This window comes from Daucus carota, chromosome 3, assembly GCF_001625215.2.
Source record: "Daucus carota subsp. sativus chromosome 3, DH1 v3.0, whole genome shotgun sequence".
In the NCBI taxonomy this organism is placed as follows: domain Eukaryota; kingdom Viridiplantae; phylum Streptophyta; class Magnoliopsida; order Apiales; family Apiaceae; genus Daucus; species Daucus carota.
The window spans coordinates 48,810,579-48,835,050 of record NC_030383.2 but is presented as its reverse complement, the minus strand read 5'-3'; the positions used below and the strand labels follow the sequence as shown (position 1 = coordinate 48,835,050).

At 36.2% G+C, this 24,472-nt stretch overlaps 6 protein-coding genes across 7 annotated transcripts; 5 read left to right on the top strand and 1 right to left on the bottom strand.

The window, feature by feature from the left end:
- The first annotated feature begins 591 nt into the window (after window positions 1-591).
- Window positions 592-6,373, top strand: LOC108214950 (cytochrome c1-2, heme protein, mitochondrial). Its single transcript, XM_017387221.2, has 8 exons — window positions 592-806; window positions 1,997-2,070; window positions 4,014-4,234; window positions 4,522-4,801; window positions 4,884-4,955; window positions 5,584-5,700; window positions 5,818-5,883; window positions 5,959-6,373. Exons 2-8 carry the CDS (start codon window positions 2,011-2,013, stop codon window positions 6,073-6,075), a joined length of 933 nt encoding a protein of 310 aa, XP_017242710.1. The 5' UTR covers window positions 592-806; window positions 1,997-2,010; the 3' UTR covers window positions 6,076-6,373.
- A 564-nt stretch (window positions 6,374-6,937) lies between these two features.
- On the top strand, window positions 6,938-8,411 carry LOC108212606 (pelargonidin 3-O-(6-caffeoylglucoside) 5-O-(6-O-malonylglucoside) 4'''-malonyltransferase). The gene has a single exon (XM_017384329.2). The coding sequence runs from the start codon at window positions 7,050-7,052 to the stop codon at window positions 8,367-8,369; it is 1,320 nt and encodes a 439-aa protein (XP_017239818.1). The 5' UTR covers window positions 6,938-7,049; the 3' UTR covers window positions 8,370-8,411.
- Window positions 8,412-12,203: 3,792 nt separating this feature from the next.
- Window positions 12,204-13,857, top strand: LOC108213352 (pelargonidin 3-O-(6-caffeoylglucoside) 5-O-(6-O-malonylglucoside) 4'''-malonyltransferase). Its single transcript, XM_017385139.2, has one exon. The coding sequence runs from the start codon at window positions 12,346-12,348 to the stop codon at window positions 13,657-13,659; it is 1,314 nt and encodes a 437-aa protein (XP_017240628.1). The 5' UTR covers window positions 12,204-12,345; the 3' UTR covers window positions 13,660-13,857.
- A 160-nt stretch (window positions 13,858-14,017) lies between these two features.
- LOC108213247 (pelargonidin 3-O-(6-caffeoylglucoside) 5-O-(6-O-malonylglucoside) 4'''-malonyltransferase) lies at window positions 14,018-15,625 on the top strand. Its single transcript, XM_017385019.2, has one exon. It carries the CDS (start codon window positions 14,179-14,181, stop codon window positions 15,490-15,492), a length of 1,314 nt encoding a protein of 437 aa, XP_017240508.1. The 5' UTR covers window positions 14,018-14,178; the 3' UTR covers window positions 15,493-15,625.
- Window positions 15,626-17,113: 1,488 nt separating this feature from the next.
- Window positions 17,114-18,642, top strand: LOC108212603 (pelargonidin 3-O-(6-caffeoylglucoside) 5-O-(6-O-malonylglucoside) 4'''-malonyltransferase). Its single transcript, XM_017384327.2, has one exon. The coding sequence runs from the start codon at window positions 17,305-17,307 to the stop codon at window positions 18,631-18,633; it is 1,329 nt and encodes a 442-aa protein (XP_017239816.2). The 5' UTR covers window positions 17,114-17,304; the 3' UTR covers window positions 18,634-18,642.
- A 1,428-nt stretch (window positions 18,643-20,070) lies between these two features.
- On the bottom strand, window positions 20,071-23,772 carry LOC108215423 (uncharacterized). Of its 2 annotated transcripts, XM_064089238.1 has the most exons (4): window positions 23,713-23,772; window positions 23,488-23,545; window positions 22,304-23,046; window positions 20,071-21,526 (listed from the first exon to the last, which is right to left on the bottom strand). In XM_064089238.1, exons 3-4 carry the CDS (start codon window positions 23,009-23,011, stop codon window positions 20,243-20,245), a joined length of 1,992 nt encoding a protein of 663 aa, XP_063945308.1. In that variant the 5' UTR covers window positions 23,012-23,046; window positions 23,488-23,545; window positions 23,713-23,772; the 3' UTR covers window positions 20,071-20,242. The 2 variants fall into 2 exon arrangements, with proteins under 2 accessions (XP_063945308.1, XP_017243413.1); XM_017387924.2 differs by lacking the exon at window positions 23,713-23,772 and having other exon boundaries at window positions 23,488-23,704.
- Between the last annotated feature and the right edge of the window lie 700 nt (window positions 23,773-24,472).

Sequence of the window (24,472 nt, the reverse complement as noted above, 5' to 3'; positions counted from 1 at the left end):
GAGAACATCAAATAATTGTGTTATTTTAATCCTTTTTTATTTACTTTGATAAATTTTCATTTTCGTGTGGGTAGCCCTATTTTCTCGAACGGAATTTTGAACCAAAATAATTTCTTTTCACTATTTAGGTAAAAAAAAACAACATTAGAAGGTGGAAATTATGAATTTGTGGAAATAATTGATATATTCGATTTGTCATATATCTATATCTCATTCAAGAAGCTCCGCCTTTATCTTTAAAATTTGCTAAGATATTTATAAATTAATAATGTTGGAACTGTTAGATTTTATTAATTTATCAAGATTATTAATTAATCAAGGTAAAATATGTATATGTAGGAATCGAGGATTTATAACTTAAATATTAATTTAGTATCAGATTGACGTTTTATTGTATACACTTTGAAAACTTATATGGACGAATCAAACGACAGCTAGATGAATGCATTTAGAATAATATCCGAATAATTTTTAACATTTGAATTATAAAATTTTGATTTGATATAATGATTAATGATAATATATTTGATATATGTATATAATTTCTATAAAATTTCTATAAATTAATTTGGATGCATTAAGAAAGTCCAGCCCAAAGAAAAGACAAGGCCCAGAGAAATATAGATGGTCGCGTGGCAACCATATTATACCAACACTACAACCACAAATATTTGTGCATCTCTCTCGCTGGCGGCCCCTAAAATAATCCGATAACTAATCATCGAAACAAATTAGAGCCACCAATACATACAACATATACTTACACATCTCCTTCATACCCTAAGCTTCCGCTTCGGAGATCTACGGTCAGTCTCTCTCTCTCTCTCTATCTCTCTCCCCCGATGTAATCGATTCTTGACTTTTTCTTATTTCGCTTGATTTTGTATTTATTTTTTACATTTGTAAATCTGCTACTGTTGACTTGTTTACATTTAGGATCTGTATCTATTGCTACCTTATGTTTCGGATTTATTGCTTAATTTTACATTTCATTTTTGTTTATTATATCTTGCTTTTGTGAATCTGATACGTGTGCGTCTTTGAGTATACGCCAATGCTCTGTTTGGTTGGAGGAAATAAAATCAGCTAAGAGTGATCTTGAACAAAAATAAAGTCTAAAGGGAACAGCGGAAGTAAAAAACTTTTAATTACTCATTACACTAAGACTTGTGAAGGAGCCGGGTAGGAAGTAGAAAAATGAACGGACAATATTTTTTGATTGGTGCCTGATTGTTTCATTGTTAATTTGTGTATTGATGGAATGGAGATTAGTAGATTACGAATATTTTAGCTATTTACTTGCAGAAAAAAGTAAAATTTTCCTATAAATTTAACCTGATTTTATTCCTATTGGTAAAGTGGAATGCTATGGTGTGCAAATTTAAACTAAAATGATATTACTATGTTGGGCTAGTGTTGTGTGTGTGTATAGTATCAGACTAAGTCAACAAGATAAATTTATTGTCCATTCACGCACCCTTAAAGCAGCAAAAAAATTACATGAGAAATATTTTAGAATGTATGTACTTCTTTGACTGGTAAGGCCCTTGGTGGATATATAATAAGAAATCAATGGGTCTTTAAGTGAATATTAAGGATGAGTAGTTGGAACTAAGTAGTGTCGAAAGACCTACAGGCAACTAGTTACACAAGTTAGCGGAACTATAATGAGTGATTGGGAATTATATGAAAGATTTAGAATTTGCAGTAGTTAATATTAAAGATCTGGCTTACTGGTTGCGATGAATTTCTTTTTTTCCTCTTGTTGTGCAAATTTTTTTTACCTACCAAAAACTCTGTTCAGAATCCGAGTCCCTTCTTTGGATGTCTAGCTGGTTTTTTTTTTTATGTTTATATCTGATCTCTATATTGGGCATAGTTAATAACTCATATCAATTTATTTTTTTGATGGCATCTTTGAAATGTTTAATCAAGTTCTTTCGGGATTGGCCAATTAATTTGTTATTTTCCATTTCTTTCTTGTTGGAAATAACAGAGTAATTGACTAAAATGGTTGGGGGTGGAGCAATTCAACGATTACTCAAGACAAGACTTTTATCTCAATCAGCTGTAAGAACACTATCCTTCACTTTAAAATAGCATTTTCATATTTACAGTCTTTGTTAGTTGTGGTAGGGGGGGAGAAGCACCTGTTCCTGACCTGAGGTACCTTTTTTTAAATACAGAATGGGACAGGAATAGAGAACCCATTACCCCCTACTAAGTTGGGAGGAATATGGGACGACAATGGAATTTAACATAAACTATAGTTTATTCCAGAATACCCTGCCCCATAATATTATATGTAATCTTGTGTGTGTCATGAAGTTGAGTTAAGTATGTACTTTATCTGAATAATAGTCTTTTATCTGTTTGAAAATTAGAAATGTTTTGTAAGGTCTGTGTTTGAATACATCTTACCTAGACACCCCTTGGTATGTCATGTTTGTTTCGCTTGGTCTTTAATCTCCAACTCTATTTTATACTTCAGTTGTACAGTGTATCAAATTTCTTTCATTTGTGTTGGGATTATACCTGCTAAATGATCCCCTAAAAATATCCAGAGTATCAAAATATTTCATGTGAGTTATCTCTCCAGAGGTTTAAGTATCCGGTGACAAACATAACCATAGCGGCAGGAATAGGGGTTGCAGTGAAAGCCAAAAGGTATTTTAAAGTATCCGTGGGTAGGGCTGAGCAAACGGTCGGTTCGGTCGAAAACCGAACCGAACTAACCGAAAACCGAACTTTTAAATTTATGAAAACCGAACCGAACCGTAATTGTCTTTCAAACCGAACCGAACCGAACCGAAAATAATTCGGCTTTTTTGGTTCGGTTCGGTTAAAACCGAACTTTATATTGAAAAAAAGGCAATTTATTAAAGTCTTCAAGAAAAAGCAATATTGCTAACATTTACCAACCCCAAATGCCTGCCAGTTGATCTGAAACTCCAATATGCACTGGACTTACAAAGTCTATTCATGTTTAAACCAAGACAACCAAATCAGTAGATTACAGAGATCTAACACTTGGGAACTCGACGATATGCGAACTAAATCGGAACCTGGAAGTAAAGCACTGAAACTTGAATCAGATGTGAAGGGTGAAGGGTGCTTGAATCAGATATGAAGGAAGGATAAAGCTTGGATCGGAACTTTGGAGAAGGAGCGGAGGGCGGAGGCGCAAGACTGCGGGTGGGTATTATTTGGTTTAGGGATTCAGGGGAGTGACTGACATTAACATTGTTACTTATCTATTATTTGATTATTACTATAAGTATAAATATTATTAATATTATATATAAATATATTTAAAAAAATATATAAATATAAAACTTCGGTTATTTCGGTTAAACCGAAATTATATTTTTCAAAATCGGACCGAACCGAACTTTTAGTTCGGTTAAAACCGAAAACCGAACTAACCGGAATTTTAAAAAATTCCAAACCAAACCGAACCGAATTTCTACGGTTCGGTTCGGTTATTTCGGTTCGGTTCGGTTTTGCTCAGCCCTATCCGTGGGTAGGGTTTTGGGATTATAATAGCAACACTGTGGGGATATCTGAGTAAGTATGGGGTTTTTTTTTACTTTGTTTTTTTTTTTTTGTGTCTGACGGGGTGGGGAGCATGGAGTCTAAGGTTTCCATTCCATTTGATTCCTTAATAGTTGATACTTAGAATTTATAAATAATTTATGTAAGCATTGTGATGCTTGTCATCTTTCACACCTTCAATATTTGCATAAGATTTGTAACAACGAGTTTACTTCGTATTGTTTCTATGTGTGTATTTATCATAGATACTTAAACTTCTAGTTAGTTTCAAGCTTGTGCCAGATAAGCACTTTGCACTGAATTTAGGAAGTCCAACTCTGGCTCGCTTAATGATTCTGTGATTTAATTATAGCGGTTGATTAAAAAATTTAGAAGTTTTCTATTAGACCTGAACAAATATTATAAGGTCAAGTACTGCCTGATGCTTGTCTGACATCCATTGTTTTTTTAATTCACAGGGCCGTCCAGTTCTGTCTTCTCTTTTAGCTAAAAAAGATCAGGAGGAAGCTGGATCTGCTGGCATGAAGTCTCTAAGAGCATTTGCACTTCTTGGAGCAGGTGTATCAGGACTTCTGGGCTTTGCTACAGTAGCTTCTGCTGATGAGTCTGAGCATGGTTTGGAGTGTCCTAGCTATCCGTGGCCTCATGCAGGAATTTTGAGTTCATATGATCACGCCTCGTGAGTTTCTTTGACATGCCATATATTTTTTCCATTTTGTTTCTTTCTTCTCAGTTGATTAAAGTCATATGCCTGAAGGTTTGTATGGTAGAGTTTTGCTTTGTATCATTTAGGTACAATCTGGCCAGGAAAAATATTATTAGATGAGAGGAGTTTCACCTTGATAATATGTTTGCCCCTATGTATAGTAACATTGGGTCATTATGGGTATTTTCTGCTGCCTGGATCAGTGGACTAAATTATGTTATTGCTGGTCTTTGTGCACTGTTCTCAACTTTACTGCACAGGATTCGTCGTGGTCATCAGGTGTACCAACAAGTCTGTGCATCCTGCCATTCAATGTCCCTAGTTTCATATCGTGACTTGGTGGGTGTGGCCTATACAGAGGAGGAAACAAAGGCTATGGCTGCTGAAATTGAGGTTGTTGATGGTCCTAATGATGAGGGTGAGATGTTCACCCGACCCGGGAAACTGAGTGATAAATTTCCTGAACCATATCCAAATGAGCAGGCAGCTAGATTTGCCAATGGAGGGGCTTATCCTCCTGATCTAAGTGTTATCACTAAGGTAATTACTTTCTTTTGGTTTTATTGTCTTTTATAACATCTATATATAACAGTTGCACTCTCTGACTCTTCTCTCCGTTTAGGCTCGTCACAATGGTCAGAATTACGTATTTTCCCTTCTAACTGGTTATCGTGAACCACCTGCTGGAGTTTCTGTAAGTTTTTTGTTATATTAACTCTTCTTGAACTTGGTCCCTATTATTTGTAAATAGAATAAAATCCAAAGGTGGATAGCTTACCACTTACGATATCCCGCCTACTTAAATTTTTGTATCTGTAAGATACCTTGGCAGCTTGGCTACTGCTGCATGTAGCAAGTTTACCTTTTCACTACTTTGAACTGGAGGCTTTTTCCATCTACATATTTCTCATGCTTACAACATTGCAATATAAGCTGCTACATTTGTAAGTGTATAACATGATACACTGTTTGCTGGTTCTTCTTTTGTTTTTTATTTGATTGAATGTACATCTTCTTTAAAACAAGATTGATGTAGGAGCACAATTACACAACCTATATTCGTGAAAATAAGGCTGATAGGTGTGTGATATATAGTGAGGCAGCAGTCTAAATGATATAGTGAAATCAAAAGTTAACTGCAGAGATAAATATTATAGTTGCAGACCAAGGGGGTGTTGGGTCTTTCATGGGAATCGGAACGGGGAATGGAATGAACTTGAATCTTTAATATCTCCTGAAGCTGTAAAATAAATCTGTTTTAATGAAAAAACATGTACTTCATTCCGTTGACCCATCTCATCTGCAATGTTGCTGGTATGTAGGTCAGAGAAGGACTGCACTATAATCCATACTTCCCTGGTGGGGCTATTGCTATGCCTAAAATGCTTAATGATGGCGCTGTTGAGTATGAAGATGGTACTCCGGCTACAGAAGCCCAGGTTGGATTTTCTCCCTTTCTACCTTTAAGAATAACTGGAGGTTTATAGGAGTTCTGCATTATTGAATTTTGTATCATACTGTTGTTAACTCAGTGTTCTCCATCATTGTCATTGCAGATGGGTAAAGATATTGTCAGCTTTCTATCTTGGGCTGCAGAACCAGAGATGGAAGAGAGAAAACTGGTATGGACTCTGCTGCTACAATTCTTAGTCTCTGTAACTGATAGTTAGCCGCTAATCCATTGTATTTTACTGCAGATGGGGTTCAAGTGGATATTAGTACTCTCCCTGGCCTTTCTTCAAGCAGGATACTACAGGCGCATGAAGTGGTCTGTTCTCAAGTCCCGGAAGGTGATTGTTGATGTTGTTAATTAATTCCACCTCCATCCAGGTTTTCTAGCCTCCTAACTTTATAGGGGGAACATGTGTTGGCACGCGGCAGTAATTACTTTGCAGGACAAGGCTTTCTCATTTTGGCTGTTGTGCTTATTATAATTGTACTATAGTCATATTAAATGATTTAGTCGTCCATTTATAAGGGGGAATAAGAGCCCAGTAGATGTGCATACTCTATATCCTTGTCTGCAATATGTGCTGTTTGGAACTTGTTACTAAATGAGCAGTCCCGGATTTTTTTGGTGTGTTAATAAAGCATTTAGCACCGGTTACTATACCCTCATTTCTGAAATGACCATTTGCAAACCATGTATTATCTTTTCATATATCTGTGAATGAAGGACTTTGAGACCTATGATGCTAGAATAGGGGAAGAATCGAATTATATAAATAGATATTGTTCTATACAAAAGATAGCGAAGACCATAGTTTCTTAGAATTATTGTTATATTTTTTGTCCAATACCATTTACTTGCTTATTGGAAGTGCTATGAACATGCACTATAATCAATTTTTCGGCTCTATTGCTGATGGTTGAAACTCAACTACGACGTCAGTCTTGATTCTTTTATTAACATGGAAGTTCACGTTTATTATCATATTGATTTATTATTTTTTTGTGAGGAAAAATATATTGTCTTTTATTACGTTGGGACCGAATACCCTTATCACATGACGGACGGAAAGCCCACTGGGAATATAGCTTACTATGCGCCTGCAGCTAACAAAACTAAAAAATAAGCAATAAGGTACTAATATATACAACCATACGAACAGCTTGTGGACAAGATTGGCTTAGTCAAGGATTATATTGTTAACTATATTCTGATAAACAATTTGGCATTAATTATTTCAATCAGTATTTGCCTATTTGTTAGAAAATAAGTTCAATCCCATTCACGAGCTACCTTATACGAGTGTATTGTCCTAGAGCAGAATACTCAAAGACCAAGATGTTGAAAGTTGAAGTCGTTTCCAGAGAGCTCATCAAGCCATATACTTCTACTCCGTTGAGCCTTCGGGATTATAGAATATCACTGATAGATGAGTTGGCCCCCGTAATGAATGTTCCAACTATTTTGTATTATGCTGATGATCTCCGCAGTAGTAGTTCAAAATGCGAGCAGCTGAAGAGGTCTATGTCCAAGGTCTTAGCTAGATTCTATCCATTTGCTGGAAGATACATGAAAGATAGTTTCAAGGTTGATTGTAGTGATCAAGGTGCTGAATTTGTGGAAGCTATGGTTGACGTCAGGCTCGATGATCTTGTTGGCCGAGGGAAGAATTTGAAGACTGAGCTGCTTAATTATTTGATTCCGCGTCCTATTGGTGCAGGCGATGAGGCCACCGATCCTTTGCTAGCTGTGCAAGTGAATTCTTTTGTATGTGGTGGATGGGCAATTGGATTGATGACCTCGCACAGGATTGCGGACATGTCAACCACCAGTGCATTCGTTAATGAATGGGCTATCGAAGCAAAACGACTAGTAGAGGGCTTTGATGGAGATTGCTTTCCAGATAAGTCCCCTGTTTGGAGTTCTGCTTCGTTGTTTCCTGGGAGAAAAATGTCCGGTTTTCCGTTTGGATTGTCTAGGGAAAAAGAAAATGTTGAGGATCATAAAATTGTTACGAAGGTGTTTTCCTTTGACGGTCGTGCAATCTCAAGAATCCGTGAGAAAGCTAGACTACTGGACAACTCTGGTGAGAGGTTACCGACCAGGGTACAGTCGGTGTTTGGAATGATAGGGAAATCGATCATTGATATGAATGCTGCGCGGTTTAAGGAATTTTGGGCCATTCAAGCGGTGAACATGAGGGGAAGAACCATTCCGCCCATTTCTAAAAATCAATGTGGAAATCTTTACTTAACAACCTCTACTCAAATCGTGGCAGGCGAAGCAGGAGTGGAACTTCATAGTACTGTCGATCTGCTTATGCAGACTGTCAAAAGAGAAGTGGAGAAATGTAAAATGATACTATCCGTTGAAGGGCAAATGTCGATAAGCAATGGCTTTTATGAGATGACAAAAATACTTGCGAAGCCTAACATTGGTGTCCTCGGATTTTCTGACTGGTGCAAGTTTCCGGTATATGAGGCCGATTTTGGCTGGGGAAAACCTGTTTGGGTCAGTTGTGTGAATGTTCCGGTGGCAAATAATATCTACCTCTTCAGCGACAAATTTGGAAAAGGGATTGAAGCTTGGGTGAATTTGAACATAGATGACATGCTTAAGTTTGAACAGGATTCAAGCATCATGGAATATAGCACTTGAAAGCTTGTAAATTTGTTGTCTTTAGATTTGTTCCCCAGTGATCACAGTATGAAGCATTCTGAACTCTTTTCCTGCGTTCTATGTTCACTAATGTTGTGTTTGGTTGGGTGAATGATTCCGGAAAGAATGACATGAAAAATGAACTATTTTATGGACAATTTTTAAGAAATTTCATTTTTTTCCTCAATTCCATTCCTTACATCATATGCTAGATATCACACCTTCAATTTGAGATGGAATGCTCCATTCTCTCTCATCCTTCATTTTTTCTCAAATCTCATCATAGCAATTTGCACTTCCTCAAATTTTTTCCAAAACTTTTTTCCTAATCTCTATTAGTTTCAAGTATTTTTACTCATTTTATTTCATTCTCCCCAACCAAACACAGCATAAATGGACTGTCGTGGATTTTTGCACCCGCGATCACAATATGATTTCTTTAATTACAAGTTATTATCCATCTATGTAATTTATCAAAAAAAGTCAAATTATAAGTTTTCAAAAGAATAACAAAGTATTCGAATTTATATGCAAGGGAAGATTTCCTTTGACTCGGGGTATGAAGTGCTGGAAGTCGCATTACGAGTAAAGAGACACGTCATATATAATACTCCCTCCGTTTCAATTTACATGTCCACTTTCAAGAAAAATTTTTGTTTCAAATTACTTGTCCAATTCAACTTTTAATGCAAAATCATATTTCCTAAGTCAATTCTCCTCCACATAACTCTTATTTATATTTATTAGATCAATCTCACACCATATATTATGCTCATTTAATGCAATTAATTTGTGAACAACCACTTTTCTTAAACTGTGTAATTTTTTTAAAGTGGACATCTAATTTGAAACGGAGGGAGTAATATTAATCAAATATCTTAATAAGAACTAACAATTATACTTGAGATTAAATTAAAAGTGTAAAGAACATTGCATTACGGATGTTCTCTGCTTATCTCTTTTTTCTCTTCTTTTTCTCTTCTTTTTCTCTTTTCTATTTTTTTAATTTACATTATAATTTCAGCTCAAATGTGGTCTTTTTATATAAAACAAAGAAGAAGAAAGAAGCTCATATGTGGTTTAAGTGTCCATATATCATTTAAAAGATTCGACACAAAATAAGTGTCATTTAAGTTGGTTAAATGACAGTTAAAGTTCATAACACCATATCATTCTACTCCACTGAGCCTTAAAGACCAGGGACGGAGGAAGGGGGTATGGGGTGGCCTTGGACCCCCCCTAAAACCTTCCCCAAGCCCTTATATATAATCAATTTATATGATTAAATTTATAATTTGTAATATTTAGCCCCCAAAACTCATAATCTGTAGTATTTAGTCCCCCAAAACTCATAATTTGTAGTATTTAATCCACCCAAAACTCATAATTTTGTAGTATTTTGTTCTTAAAATTTTTTGGGTAAAATTTCGCACCCTCGGAAAATTTTTCTAGTTCCGTCCCTGTTAAGGACTATAATATCTATACTGTCTATACTATACTATACTATAAAAAGCCAACATGGGTATAATTTGTAGTCGTACAAAATTTTGGTTTGGTACACTCCTCTAAAACTAAAAGTCTGCAACATGTAGATATCTATTAAACAGTTTCATATACTAAAAACACTCCTGATGTATATTAATATCTTTTAAATATAATTTATAATTAGTTGAAAAAAGGTGAAACTATTGTTAATAACATATATTAATATTAAAAAATACTTATAAATAGATGTATAACTAATTATAAATATACAATTTTGAATATCTTTTGTCTAAAATACATATAAATAATTGAAAACGCTACTTTTTAATTATAACGTATTCTACTCGAAATTTAACTCTAACATGTTATATTTCATTACAAATATGAACCATTACATAACATATGAAGATATATGATATATGAAAATTTTGATTTAAAATTAATTGAATAATAAACTGTCACATATTAATATCAGAAAAATATTTATAGATAGATAATAAATTATGAAAGCTAAATTTCCGTTAGAAGATATAATCAGTTGGTTAATATAATTTAATTAGAATTCAATTCATTAATACTAAAATACTAATAAAATATCGTTACGATTTAAATTATAATTAATAATTAATAATTTAAGAATTATATACGCGCCCGTGCTTTGCACGGGTTAAAGGCTAGTACTATATTATAATAAGCCAACATGAGTATAATTTGTTGTCGTACAAAATTTTGGCTTGGTCATGTTGGTTTGGTCATTCACTTTATAACTAAAAGTCTGCTACACGTAGAGTTCTCATAATCTTACATCTCTAAACAGTTTGATATACTACAAGATAAAAACTCCATCATTATTCTTATAAATATAATTTATAATTAGTTAATATAAAAAAATAAATTTACTATCATTAATATATATTATTATTATATAATAATTAATAATTTGGTCATGTTGGTTTGGTCATCCACTTTGTAACTAAAAGTCTGCTACACGTAGAGTTCTCATAGTCTTACATCTCTAAACAGTTTGATATACTACAAGATAAAAACTCCACCATTATTCTTATAAATATAATTTATAATTATTTAAAAAATAAAAAAAATAAATTTACTATCATTAATATATATTACTATTATATAATAATTAATAATTAGTTTAAAATTATATAGCCGTAAGCCGCCCGTGCTTTGCACGGGTTTAAAGCTAGTACTACCAAAGAATCTTCCCCGCCATTCCAATCAAGGAGTCGAAAATGGCAGCACTTGAAAAGGCCTCTGTCGAAATTCGTAACCAGATTCTATCCCCATGTTGGAAAGGTTCATTGTTCATTGTCGTGACCAGGTGCTGAATATGTGGAAGCAGTAGTCTATGTCAGGCTCAATGATTACGTTGGCCAAACGAAGAATATGAAGATCGTCCATAGCTAAACCTAGATAGCAATACAATTTCGCTCACCATAGCTGTTTGCTACTGCCACTGATATGAGTTACGATGATCAATCTCACAGAAATTGATGGTTCTGTTTAGTAAGTCTCTTTTCTTTCACAAGTATATTTGCCTCTCATTTTTTCTCGTGATAGAAACAAATTTTTGTTACAGAGAGGAAGAGGAACAAATAATTAAATCTTAGAACATCCAACAGAATTTGGATTTCGGGATGCTCCGATGATGAAAACAATATTTTTGCCCCCAAAGACAAAACTCTATTTGTTCATGAAAAATTTGCCGGCCATGCAGACCCCAGTTACATTAACAACTACTATCCTTGAAATGGTAGAAGAGACTTGTGTTAATCACGGCAAGTAAGAACTGTTATTATTAGGTCGGGTTCACTTAAATTTATAAAGAAATTTATGAAGAAAGAAGAAGGTATAAGAAAATAGTGACTACATATGATCGAGTCCAAATTTTGTATGACAAAAATTGTAAGATGATAACAAGTAGAATGAGCATTCCTCCCGAAACATGTGAGTTAGACTGTTAGCTCAAATAGTTGGTAATGAAATGATTGAAGAAGTTAAAATTATAAACATTTTGTGCAATCACTCCCAGTTTAGAGTACTCATTTCATCATGTTCTTCATATTTCATTCCATCCAAGCGAACTGCAATGTCGATTCAACTGTCATGTCCTTGGATGGAAGGGGTTCAAATCCCCACATTATCTTTAAGTTTCCACCCGAGAAACAGAATCCTTCGAGCATCGTTTTTGAAAATGTTAGTTTTTGCATATCCTTGTCACGTCGTTTTGGAAAATGTTAGTTTTTTCTCATCCCTACCACTAAGTAACAACCAACTTTGGTGGAAAAGGGATTCCACTTAAAATTTGAAGAAAAAGAAGTTAAAGCAAATCACCACTCAGGAAAGGAAGCTAGCCACTGAAAGAAAAGGCGAGAATCATTAATTTCTATTGATCACTGATCTCTTATACATTTAGCACATCCCGAGCTACCTTACACATTGTACTGGGAAACTATACAACTCAGTCAGCAAGATGAAAGTTGAGGTCCTGTCCAGAGAGCTAATAAAACCATACACTTCTACTCCGCGGAGCCTTAGGGAATACAGTATCTCATTAATAGATGAGCTAGCCCCTCTAGTGAATGTTCCCACCATTTTATATTACGCTGATGATCTTCACAGTACTAGTTCAAGATGCGAGCAGTTAAAAAGGTCTCTGTCCAAGGTCTTAGCTAGATTCTATCCATTTGCTGGAAGATACATGAAAGATAGTTTCATGGTTGACTGTAGTGACCAAGGTGCTGAGTTTGTGGAAGCTATGGTTGACGTTAGGCTCGATGATCTTGTTGGCCGAGGCAAGGATTTGAAGGTTGAGATGCTTAATCATCTGATTCCTCGTGCAATTGGTGCAAGTGGTCACGTAACTGATCCTCTGCTAGCCGTCCAAGTAAGCTGTTTTGCCTGCGGTGGATGGGCAATCGGATTGATGACCTCACACAAAATTGCTGACATGTCCACGACCTGTACATTTATCAACGAATGGGCTATTGCTGCAAAACGAATACTAGAGGGCTTTACTGAAGATAACTTTCCAATCATGTCCCCTATGTGGAATTCTGCTTCGTTTTTTCCTGGGAAAAAAATGTCCGGTCTTCCATTAGGATCGTCTACAGAAAAGGAAAATTCTGAGGATCATGAGATTGTTACAAAGGTGTTTTCCTTTAAGAACCGTGCAATCTCAAGAGTCCGTGAAAAAGCTAGACTGGACAGCTCTAGGGAGAGCTTACCAACAAGGGTACAATCTGTGTTTGGAATAATAGGGAAGTCCATCATTGCTATAAATGCTGCTTATACTAAGGAATATTTGGTGATTCAGCCGGTGAACATGAGGGAAAGAACCATTCCGCCTATTTCTAAAAATCAATGCGGAAATTTTTACTTATTATCCACTACTCAAGTCGCGGCAGGGGGAGCAGGAGTGGAACTTCATAGTATTGTCAATCTGCTTACGCAGACTGTCAAAAGAGAAGTGGAGAAATGTAAAATGATACTATCAGTTGAAGGGCAAATGTCGGTAAGTGATGGCTTTCATGAGTTGAGAAGAATTCTTGCAAAGCCTAAAGTGGCGGCCCTTGATTTTTCAGACTGGTGCAAGTTTCCATTTTATGAAGCCGATTTTGGGTCAGGGAAACCTGTTTGGGTGAGTAGTGTTAATTCGTCAGTGGCGAATAATGTGAACCTTTATAGCGACAAATATGGAGAAGGAATTGAAGCTTGGGTGACATTGAATTCCAGTGATATGCTTAAGTTTGAACAGGACTCGAGCATCATGGAATATAGCACTTGAAATATTGCAAATCTATCAAGCTTAGAGTTGTTTCACCAGTTATATGAAGATCCACGGACTCTTTCCACCAGGAATTACAATAAGATTTCTTTTATATACAACTTGTTCATGTAGAGCGGTACTTTAAGTTTAAGTTATACAGGGGCCGTAACAGTAAGAGCAAGTGTTACCATTTTAATTTTTAAATCACAAAGAATATTTAGTTGAAAAATATAATTGAATGAATTTGTTACTCATTTATTATATATTAAAAAGTCAATCATGGCATGAATAATTGGACCAAAAATCTAGAAAATTAATACAATCCGTTAACCAGTCATATCTCGTATTAAAGTCTCCTGACAAGAAAGAAATTAAGCAACTTTATTTAAAATAACTATCTCCTGAACAAGTCAATCAGATTAGCATACTACACAATCATATAATAAATTCTCTTAACCACCAATCTCCCATAAATCTAGCAGATGAGGAGCTACCTTAAACATTGTACTAAGAAACAATACTCACTCACAGAGCAAGATGAAAGTTCAAGTCCTTTCCAGAGAGCTCATAAGACCATATACCTCTACTCCACTGAGCCTCCGGGAATATAGTCTTTCATTAGTAGATGAGCTATCCCCTGTCATGTATGTTCCGATAATTTTATATTATGCTCATGATCCTGCAACAAGCGGTTCAAGATGCGAGGACTTGAAAATGTCTCTGTCTAAGGTCTTGACCAGATTCTATCCATTTGCTGGAAGGTACATGAAAGATAGTTTCATGGTTGATTGTAGTGACCAGGGTGTCGAATTTGTGGAAGCTATCGTCGACGTTAGGCTTGATGAACTTCTTGGCCAGGGGAAGAATCTGAAGACTGAGGTGCTTAATCATTTGATTCCTTGTGCTATTGGTGCAAGCGGTGAAGCAAGTGATCCTTTGCTTGCTGTGCAAGTTACTTCCTTTGCGTGCGGCGGATGGGCAATTGGATCGATGACCTCGCACAAAATTGCTGACATGGCGACTGCCTGCACGTTAATTAACGAATGGGCTATTGAGGCGAAGCGACTACTAGAGGGCTCTGATGGGAATAAGTTACCAGTCATGTCCCCTGTTTGGGATTCGGCCTCTTTGTTTCCTGGAAAGAAAGTGTCTGGAATTACATTTCAAATGTCAAGGGAAAAACAAGATGTCAGCGATCATCAGATTGCTACTAAGGTGTTTTCCTTTGACAACTCCGCGATCTCAAAATTTTGTGGAAAAATCAGAGTGGAGAACTCAAGCGAGAGCCTGCCAACAAGGGTACAGTCCGTGTTTGGAGTGATAGGGAAATCGATTATTGATATAAATGCAGCTTATACTAAGGAATTCCTGGCTATTGAACCAGTAAACCTGAGGGAAAGAACCGAACCTTCCATTTCAAAAAATCATTGTGGTAATCTGTACTTATTAACGACTAATCAAATTGTGGCAGGCGAAGCAGGAGTGGAACTTCATAGTATTGTAGATCTGCTTACGCAGACTGTCAAAAGAGGAGTGGAGAAATGTAAAATGATACTATCACCCGAAGGGCCAATGATGATAAGCGAAGGCTTTCATGAGGTGACAAGTACACTTGCAAAGCCTAAAATTGGTGCCCTTTCATTTTCTGACTGGAGCAAGTTTCCGTTTTATGAAGCAGATTTTGGCTTGGGAAAACCTGTGTGGATCAGTATTGTCAACCTTCCCGGGCCAAATTGCGTCTTCCTTTTAGGCGACAAATTTGGAGAAGGGTATGAAGCTTGGGTGAATTTGACCTCAAGTGACATGCTTAAGTTTGAACAGGATTCAAGCATTGTGGAATATAGCACTTGAAAGCTTGCAGATCTATCAACTGTGGAGTTGTTCCACCAGTGATCACAATATGAAGATATGAAGATTCAGGGACTCTTTCCCTAAGTTGTATGTCCTCAGTTTGTTACTAAATGAAAGGTCTTGGATTTTTACACTAGTCATTTTATCACAATGTGATTTCTTTGTTTACAAGTTTTTATCTTGCTATTTGTATTGTTCATCATCTAATAAACCATATAATTAGTTGTCAAAGAATAAAAATGTGAGCGAAGTTATATGCAATTGGAGAAGATGAATGTGCTGGGGTAAGACTCTGAGCTCCTGCAACTATCTATGCTTCCTGACCCTTACAATTTGTCAATGTAAAATAAAAGGGGATGGTCCCTCACAATCATTTTCTGACAACGAACTTTCAGTGCTTTTTTTAGCGGAAAGATGAAAATCCTAGGATGTGTGTATAAATGACTTAGCCCCTGTATTTACATAAAAAATCACATATCGTGTCTTTCAACGATAAAAAATCACAGATGGATTATTATAGAAAGCGATTGTCAAGGACCCGGATCCAAATCAAAATCCGATCTGGGTCGGGCAGATAGGAGAATGCGCATCCCTAGACAAGCTGTTGACGAGGCAGACATATCTATGATAACATATGTTAACACACTATAATTGGATGAATCTGTTGAGTCTAGGTCAACGGACGCAGTAGCAATCATGCCCATGGCCAGATTGCCTAGATCTCGCTTGGGATAATATATTCTAAAGTTTTTGTTATCTGCATCAGTGAACTTTAAATCCATAATGCAAGTAGATCATGGTCAATTGTATTTGACTATTTTCTATTTGTTATGGATCCGGGATGAAACTATGTAAGAAGGGTTTAGTCTTCTTGACATACATATCTAGGAAAATTTAGAATGTATCTTTTAAGGTGTGTAAACGAAATTAAAATATGGGATTGGTGACAATTCATACAAGTTTGTTAAATATTCAATCTATAAAAATAATATTATGATGAATAAATAACATGCTCCTGCCAATATTATATTTGTTGCCTCTTCTGTCAAAAAACCAACCAAGAGGAAGACTCTGAGCTCCAGAAACTATGATTCCTCAATATAAACCAAGGCATGTGTTCTTGAACCCCCTTAAGTTCTCCTGAACTCAGCTGGTGAATAAGGCATGTTGGCTTGAAAATCACTTGGTAATAATAGAATCTCTTAAAACTACTGTAATCTCTTCAAGCAAACATGACCTCGAGGAAAAGTTAACTATCTGCAGGCTTTCAAGGCGGAGACATACAAACTGGACAATTTTAAAGCATTAAATATGTATCAGCCTCGGAATAGGGGGGAATCGGATTGGATCATAAGTTAAATAGATGGTATCAAATTATGATGTTAAGGAGTCTGTTTTTAATACTCAGACTGTTGCAGATAGTTCGGCAGATTCTTGGTCTCCTCCAGAACAAATTTGCTTGCTAATATGCCTGTCTTTCGATATCCTCATTCTCTTTCCTGCATATATAAAAATCTGACACATTAAAAATTATGTAACTTCCTCAATCCTTTATCTTTCTTTCGAGCATATTCTTCCATGGAAATATTATTGCACAAAAATCATCATTGAGTCGGTCTATGTGTATACCGGCATTGTTGTTCACTCCTGCAAACAAGAATTTTAAAATAGTACTATTGTGCTTGCTTAATTTATTTTTTATAGTAATTATTGTGCATTACAAATCCTAATGACAGATATAAATTTGGCACATTCCGGGGATACGTTACAGCATATTGTAGTAGAGAGCAATATACTCACTTGAAGAGCAAGATGAAATTTGAAGTGCTATCCAGGGAGTTGATAAAACCATATCATTCTACACCGCAGAGCCTTAGGGACTATACTCTATCATTGATAGATGAGCTATTGCCACCAATGAATCTTCCCACCATTTTATACTACTACAATGATAATCTCAGTAGTAGTTCAAGATGCCAGCACTTGAAAAGGTCTCTGTCGAAAGTCTTAACCAGATTCTATCCTTATGCTGGAAGATACATCAAAGAAAGTTTCAAGGTTGATTGCAGTGATCAAGGTGCTGAATTTGTGGAAGCTAAAGTTGATGTCAGTCTCGATGATTTCATTGGCCAAACTAAGAATTTGAAGATGGAGCTGCTTAATTGCTTACTTCCGCGTCCAATTGGTGCAGTTGATGGAGTCACTGATCCTCTGTTAGCTGTACAAGTCTGTGCTTTTGCATGCGGCGGATGGGCCATTGGGATTCTGACTTCACACAGAGTTGCTGACATGTCAACCAGCAGCACATTTGTTAAAGAATGGGCTATTACTGCAAAGCAACTATTATCAGAGAGCTTTGATGAATGTCATGACTTTCCAGTTAGCTCCTGGACCTCAGCTTCATTGTTTCCTGGGAAAAAATTGTCTTGTCGTCCACTGGGAATGCCCGTGGCTAAAGAAAACTTTGAATATCATAAGATTGTCACAAAGGTTTTCTCCTTCAAACAAAACTCCATCTCAAGAATCCGTGAAATGGCTAGACTGGACAAATCAAGTGAGAGGTTGCCGTCAAGGGTACAATCTGTGATTGGAATAATAGGGAAAGCGATCATAGATATACATGTTGTTGCTGATCCTGGAAACTCTAAAGAATTTCTAGTCATTCAAACAGTGAACATGAGGGAAAAAACGGATCCGCCTATTCATAAAAATCAATATGGAAATCTGTTCTTAGTATCGACGGCTCCTATAGTGGCAAGCGAAGGAGGTGTTGAACTTGATAGTATTGTTGATCTGGTTACTCGAGCTGTCCGGGGAGAAGTGGAGAACTGTAAAAGGATACTCTCAGTGGGAGGGGAAATGATAATAAGTGATGGCTTTGATGTGTTGACAAAAGCTCTTGCAGAGCCTGAGATTTCTAGTAACCTTGTGTTCACTGACTGGTGCAAGTTTCCATATTATGAAGCTGATTTTGGCCTGGCAAAACCTGTGTGGATCAGTGGCATCAACAGTCCCCTGGGAAACAATGTGTACCTTTTCAGCGACCAATATGGAGAAGGGATTGAAGCATGGGTCAATCTGAGTGCAAATGATATGCGTAAATTCGAACAGGATTTGAACATCATGGAATTCAGCACTTGAAAGCTTGAATAGTTCCAACAATGATCACAATTCAAGATTTATACAATAATATAACTGTTGCTTGTTCACTCTTACATGGTTGGTTTTTATTGGATATATTTTGATTTTTGTATTAATAAATAGACATTAATCATCGCTCAGATCCTGATAGATTCATTTAATTATTGATTTGTTGAGATTTTGCACATCCTGGAGATAACATATTGCAGTAGAAAGAAGTACTCACTTAAGGAGCAAGACGAAGTTGAAAACCTATCAAGAGAGCTTATAACTTATAACACCGTCACCATATAGTTCTACTCCCTCGACCCTTCGAGACTATAGTCTAGTGAGATGAGCGTCCCTGTGATTCAATAGTACTCTAGTGAGAATCACAGTAGCTGCAGAAAGATGCCAGTAGTAGTTTAAGATGCAAGCACTTGAAAAGATCGCTATCAAAGGTCATAAACAGATTCTATCCATTCTCTAGTGATTACACTGTCGAAGACATAGTTGTTCGGCCAGATGATCCTATTAGCAAACTGAAGAATTTGAAATTTAAGGTGCTTAACTGTTTACTTCTGTGGTCAATTGGTGCAGGTAATGAAGTCAGTACCGATCCTTCACTAATTGTACAAGTTCTTTTGTCCGCCGCTGCTGGCTACCGGGGTTTTGAGTTCATGCAGAATTTCTGTCATGTCAACCAGCACCCCTTTTTAATGGAATTGGCTATCAATGAAAAGGTGCTGAAATACATGTCTTTCCACTTATGTCTCCTAGCCGGAACAAGGCTTTGTTGTTTCCATGAATAAAATTGTCTGGTCTTTAAATTGGATTGTCTAGGGCCAAAAACGATGTTGATGCTTACTTAGTAACTGTGCTTTTTAAAGAAACTGATAATAAAAGCTAGAGATTACGAACAAGGCTACAATATGTGCTTGTCGGGAAAGTGCCTGTTGATATACATGTTGCTAAACATGGAAATTTCCGGTGAACATGAGGGAAAGAGCAGATTCCCCCCATTCCCTAAAATTTGATCTGGAAATATCTACTTAATTAGGGTGTGCTGCTCAAATTGTGGCAAGCTGTAGAAATGTGTAAACTAGAGAGCAACATGAACAACTTCATCAGAATACATGTGCAGTTCTGTTTATATACAGCATAACTCTACTCTTAACAAACTAATTTACCCTCAAATATACTCAGACTCTTATAAAGAAGTGAGATTGCTAGTCCATATACCCAGCCAGTTGATCGCTGAGAAGAAATACTGGCTCGGTATATGGACTGGATAGGCAAGTCAGGACAAGTAACTGTAATATAGAAAAATTGTACGAGTTCTGCTGAAATTAATTGACATGAATTTTAACTCAGTTGACTTGTTGGAGTAGTTAATATGCGTCCATCTTCTTCTCATGTTAAACCAAACAATTTATAACTGCTCCTGTTCTGAAATGATGCGTGAAAATTGTATCCATTCCTAGGAAAAGCAACAAACTACAAACTTCGCATTAAAATTCCATATCCTCGACATGTTAGACAAACTAAAAATGCAAATGAAAGCATATCTTGCAGACCTACATAACCTGTGACACTGAACGCTTGTAAGCAGGTCTTCTCTCCTTTGTTTCTAGCTGGTGATTGAAGAAAATGATCTCTCATGAATCTCGTGTTGCTTCTGGCTGCCCGAAGCACCAAAACATATTCGTTTCATCAATTTCGTGTTGCCACGAGCTGGAACATTTGACCCAGCATCAACTGTTGGAGCACAACAAGATTCCTCTGCCATGTTATTCTCCACAATGATGTCTTTTTGCTTATCTAATGAACTATGTGAAGAAAGTGATGATTTTGATAATGAACTGGAACATGACCGATGTTTGGCATTTGAATGTGGCATAGAATGCACAACTCCTTGTACCAGTCCAAAAGCAAATTTCTTTTTAGCAATTGGACTCTGGACATTGTTACTAACTGAAATCGTTCTTTTGTTGTTGGCTAGTGATGAACGTTGTGAATATCTCTGTCGAAGTGAAATGGGAATTTCCTCAGAGCTGCTCAGGGAAATTTCATCAATCTTTTTCTGCAGAATCTCAGGTTTCTTTTTCTTAATCTTGGGCCAACCAAAGAGGCGTTTCAAGCGTAAAGCTGTATCACTCACAGAACTTTGCTTAGCATACTTTTTTGGGCCATGATTCTCCATAACAAAGTCAACTTTTCTCATTTCTTCTTGATCAGTGCTCAACCTTGCACTAGTAATACCATCAGATTTGATTCTAGTGTCTCGTTCCCTGATGCCCATGTGTGAGAATAATTCTGAGTCGGGGATTTTAAACGAAGTTCCTGGACTAATACCTGCACTTCTCATCCTTATATGGGAAGCCATAATTCTCCTTGCTGAATAATCTTGACAACTGAAGACCCCTCCAGCAGAAATCAATTGGGTAGTCAGTAATTCTGATGATGCAGAATGTGGCCGTTGCTTGAGGAGGTCGAGTGGAGTCATGCCATTATTATCACAGACATTGATATCAATCGAGCTGACACTCATAAGCAATTCCACTAAATCAGTATGAATGTTCCCAATAATGGCCACATGAAGAGCAGTTCTCCCATCATTATTTTTGGCATTAATGATTTCCTCAATGTTGAAAACATTTCCAGAAACGAGTTGTTTCATAAGCACAATTTGCTGGTCCACTCTCCGGAAGATGGAGGTCTGGAACCCAGTAACAGCCATATGTAGGAAAGTTTCCCCATTATTATTTCTTGAATACATTGTGGATGGAGATGCAAGCATTAAAGCCTCAACCGCTGCTGATTGACCTCTGTAAGCAGCCACATGCAAAGCTGTGTTCCCATGATTGTCTGAGCAATCAATGATATCAAAAGATGCTACAAGATCTTTTACTACCTGTTTTTAGAACAATTGTGATGAGAAAAATATACTTAAGCAGCTTTACATAAACTTAAAACAGAAATGTATCTTCCTCTCAAATGATCAACCCAGAGGTTATTTGACCAGGTCTTAATACCTAAGTATCAACTTATGCTGCAGATATCTAATGGCAATTTTCTACGTGAGAATTATTTTGCAATAACTAGATTTACTGGAACTGCAGATATAAGCCAATTTATACTTGCATCAGATTGTAGGATATAGAAAACTATCCACTAAAAGTCAATCCCTATCGAAGCAATCTAAGACATCATACTACAGAAAGAATTATAATTTGATTATACAAAACTAAAGATCCTAATTCCATATTCAAAAGAAAAAGTTTTTGACCCTTGTTCTCCACTTCTCTATCTCAAATTGTATCTTTATTAACAACCAAAAGGCAGGTGGTCACAGACAAACTGATACATAGGGTGCTATTAGGGTCATCACATTCTATTAAAGTATCTATATTGGTTCGCCACTTCACATTAAGATTAATAGCATAAAGAAGATACTTTATCAACTGCACATATCAAATAGTGACATGAGGCCTCTAACTTTATTTGATACATAGATCCAGGATCAGCGATATCAGGAAAAATAGTATTACTGTATCTAATGAGAAAATTTGAATATTTTAGAAAGGATCACTAATTAAAGAGATCAGAAACAGAGGCAGAAAACTGTGTATATGAAGTGAACTGATCAAAACTATGCAGACAAAAACTCAAGTTACAATTAGAGTCTCACCTCAACCTGCCCCCGGCCAGCAGCTGCATGTAATATAGTTGAACCTTGAACATCTCTGAAAGCCAGTGCATCACAGCAATCGCCAAGAAGCTCCTTCAATATTATCAGATTACCTCCTCTAGCAGCAGCGTGAATAGCTCTATTCATCATCTCCCTCTTATAAGCAGAAGGCATCTCCTTAGTATCTTCCTCATCCTCTTTCTTATAACCCTCAGAAAACCGAGGCAAAAGAGCATAATCAATAAGCAGCCTAAAAACCTCAGAACTCTTACTCCTGGCTGCAGCATATAATATATCAGTAACACCATACTCTCCTTCGCCAAAAACAAGAAGTGGATCTCTTTTAAGCAGTTCTTGAATAAAATCCAAATCCCCAGCTGAGGCAGCTGTATATAAAAGCCATCCACCATAGCCACCTCGAATAAGAGAATCTTTCCCTCTCTTAGATTCACACTCTAACAAAAGTTTGTACGCAACCTGAGAGCGATTCTTTGCAACATCATCAAAATGCTCATCGTCATCCCAGACACTCTCAAGGCGACGGATCCTACGAAGAGATGCAAGCTGGATAAGATGATTGCCGTCCATTCGTAGAAGTTCTCTGACCAAATCATAATGACCATTTGCAGCTGCCCAGTCAATCGGAGAAGCATACCACCAATGGTCTCCCGTGCTCTCCCAACGCAGGGGAAAATCCGTAGAAGGCATCTCAGATACAACAAACCTAAAGGCCAACTAGTATTCTACAAAAACACAATTTTTGGGGCAGAATCAGCCTAAACAATTCAGTCAGAAAAACTAATAACCCAACAAGGCCATCATCAAGAATTCTCTTGTAGTCAGCAACCAACCAAGAAAAATATCAATTCATTAAAATTGAAAAACCAAGGCAGCAGATATGAGATAGTAAACAATAAAATAAACAATAAAATGAGATAAACAAAGATTCAAGCAACAAAGAAAGGTCAGATTTTGCAGAGAAGAACAGCATGTGAAAACTAACAATTAATTATCATGGCAAAGGTGAGTCAAAACATTCTGAGTTGTAGTAATTATGACAATAATGACAAAATTAAAGCTGCTAACAACAAGTTAAATGAGCAGTGCAACACAATAAAACCCTGACAAAGCAAAATAAAACAATTATTAACAAAAACGCACGAGAAATAAATAAAGATTAGTACCTGATAAAGATGAAGAGACAAGAAGATCAAATATCTGATTTAAAGGCAAAAGGGGGGCCTGAGAAATAATTAACAAGCAAGAAACAAAAAGAAATTAAGCTCAAGAATGAAACTCCATAAAGCAAAACATTCCCTACAAGTAAATGAGAAAGAAAGGTTAGCAAAAATTATATTATTATTATATTATTTGAGAAGAAGTAGAACTAGAGTGCAGAGAATACATACATATACATGCATTTGTAAGTGTGTGTGTGTGTATCATATAAATAATGGAGTGTGTCAGATTCTTATCAGTTTCTTTCAGTTGAATTTATCGAAGGATTCCATGGACCAAGTTGAGAAAAACAAAACAAGAAGCGGCAATTTTTTACTTTTTTGTTAAAATGAGCGGCAATTTCAATTTTTTTTTCCTATTTATCTAGGCTACTATATGGAGATTTTTATTTTCTTAATTTGTTGCGTTTTTATATTACTATATTCGTACAAATCATTTAGTTATTTGGGAAAATTAGTTTATAATAAGTTCAGTGCTAAAATAAGAACTAAAATTAAATTTTGCATATACTATTTCTTTCTAATAGGGAACCCTCACAGCTCGAGTAAAATCATCTCCAATGCCGTTAGCTATAATCGTTGGCTAAATTGAACCCTGTAAGACATTATGTAAAATTTGTTGAACCTGTAAGACATTGTACCTCAATGGTAGGCTATATTGGTTGGTTATAATTTAAAAATAGAATGTTATTGATACTTTAATTTGTTAAAATAGAATATATCAGTTTAATATGGTAATAAATGATGTGCAATCATCCTACAGATTTTTTACAGACCTGTAGAAGTTCAACAAATATAGTCATCCATAGGAGGTTGGCTAAAATTATAGACAACAACTTCATGTGGTTGGAGTATGATTTTTTCAACAAATTGGCTAAATTTTTTATATTTAGAATGACAACTCATTTTTTAGCTAAGGAGTTTGTTTGGT

What these genes read in the sequence shown, in the direction of transcription:
- LOC108213352 (XM_017385139.2), top strand. Translation starts at nt 12,346, where the DNA reads ATGAAAGTTGAGGTCCTGTCCAGAGAGCTAATAAAACCATACACTTCT.
- LOC108215423 (XM_064089238.1), bottom strand. Translation starts at nt 23,011, where the DNA reads ATGCCTTCTACGGATTTTCCCCTGCGTTGGGAGAGCACGGGAGACCAT. An exon ending in CTGGCCGGGGGCAGGTTGAG is followed by an intron (nt 21,527 to 22,303) that starts GTGAGACTCTAA and finishes TTCTAAAAACAG; the next exon opens with GTAGTAAAAGATCTTGTAGC.
- LOC108213247 (XM_017385019.2), top strand. Translation starts at nt 14,179, where the DNA reads ATGAAAGTTCAAGTCCTTTCCAGAGAGCTCATAAGACCATATACCTCT.
- LOC108212606 (XM_017384329.2), top strand. Translation starts at nt 7,050, where the DNA reads ATGTTGAAAGTTGAAGTCGTTTCCAGAGAGCTCATCAAGCCATATACT.
- LOC108214950 (XM_017387221.2), top strand. Translation starts at nt 2,011, where the DNA reads ATGGTTGGGGGTGGAGCAATTCAACGATTACTCAAGACAAGACTTTTA. An exon ending in AGTTCATATGATCACGCCTC is followed by an intron (nt 4,235 to 4,521) that starts GTGAGTTTCTTT and finishes TTTACTGCACAG; the next exon opens with GATTCGTCGTGGTCATCAGG. An exon ending in CTCCGGCTACAGAAGCCCAG is followed by an intron (nt 5,701 to 5,817) that starts GTTGGATTTTCT and finishes TTGTCATTGCAG; the next exon opens with ATGGGTAAAGATATTGTCAG.
- LOC108212603 (XM_017384327.2), top strand. Translation starts at nt 17,305, where the DNA reads ATGAAATTTGAAGTGCTATCCAGGGAGTTGATAAAACCATATCATTCT.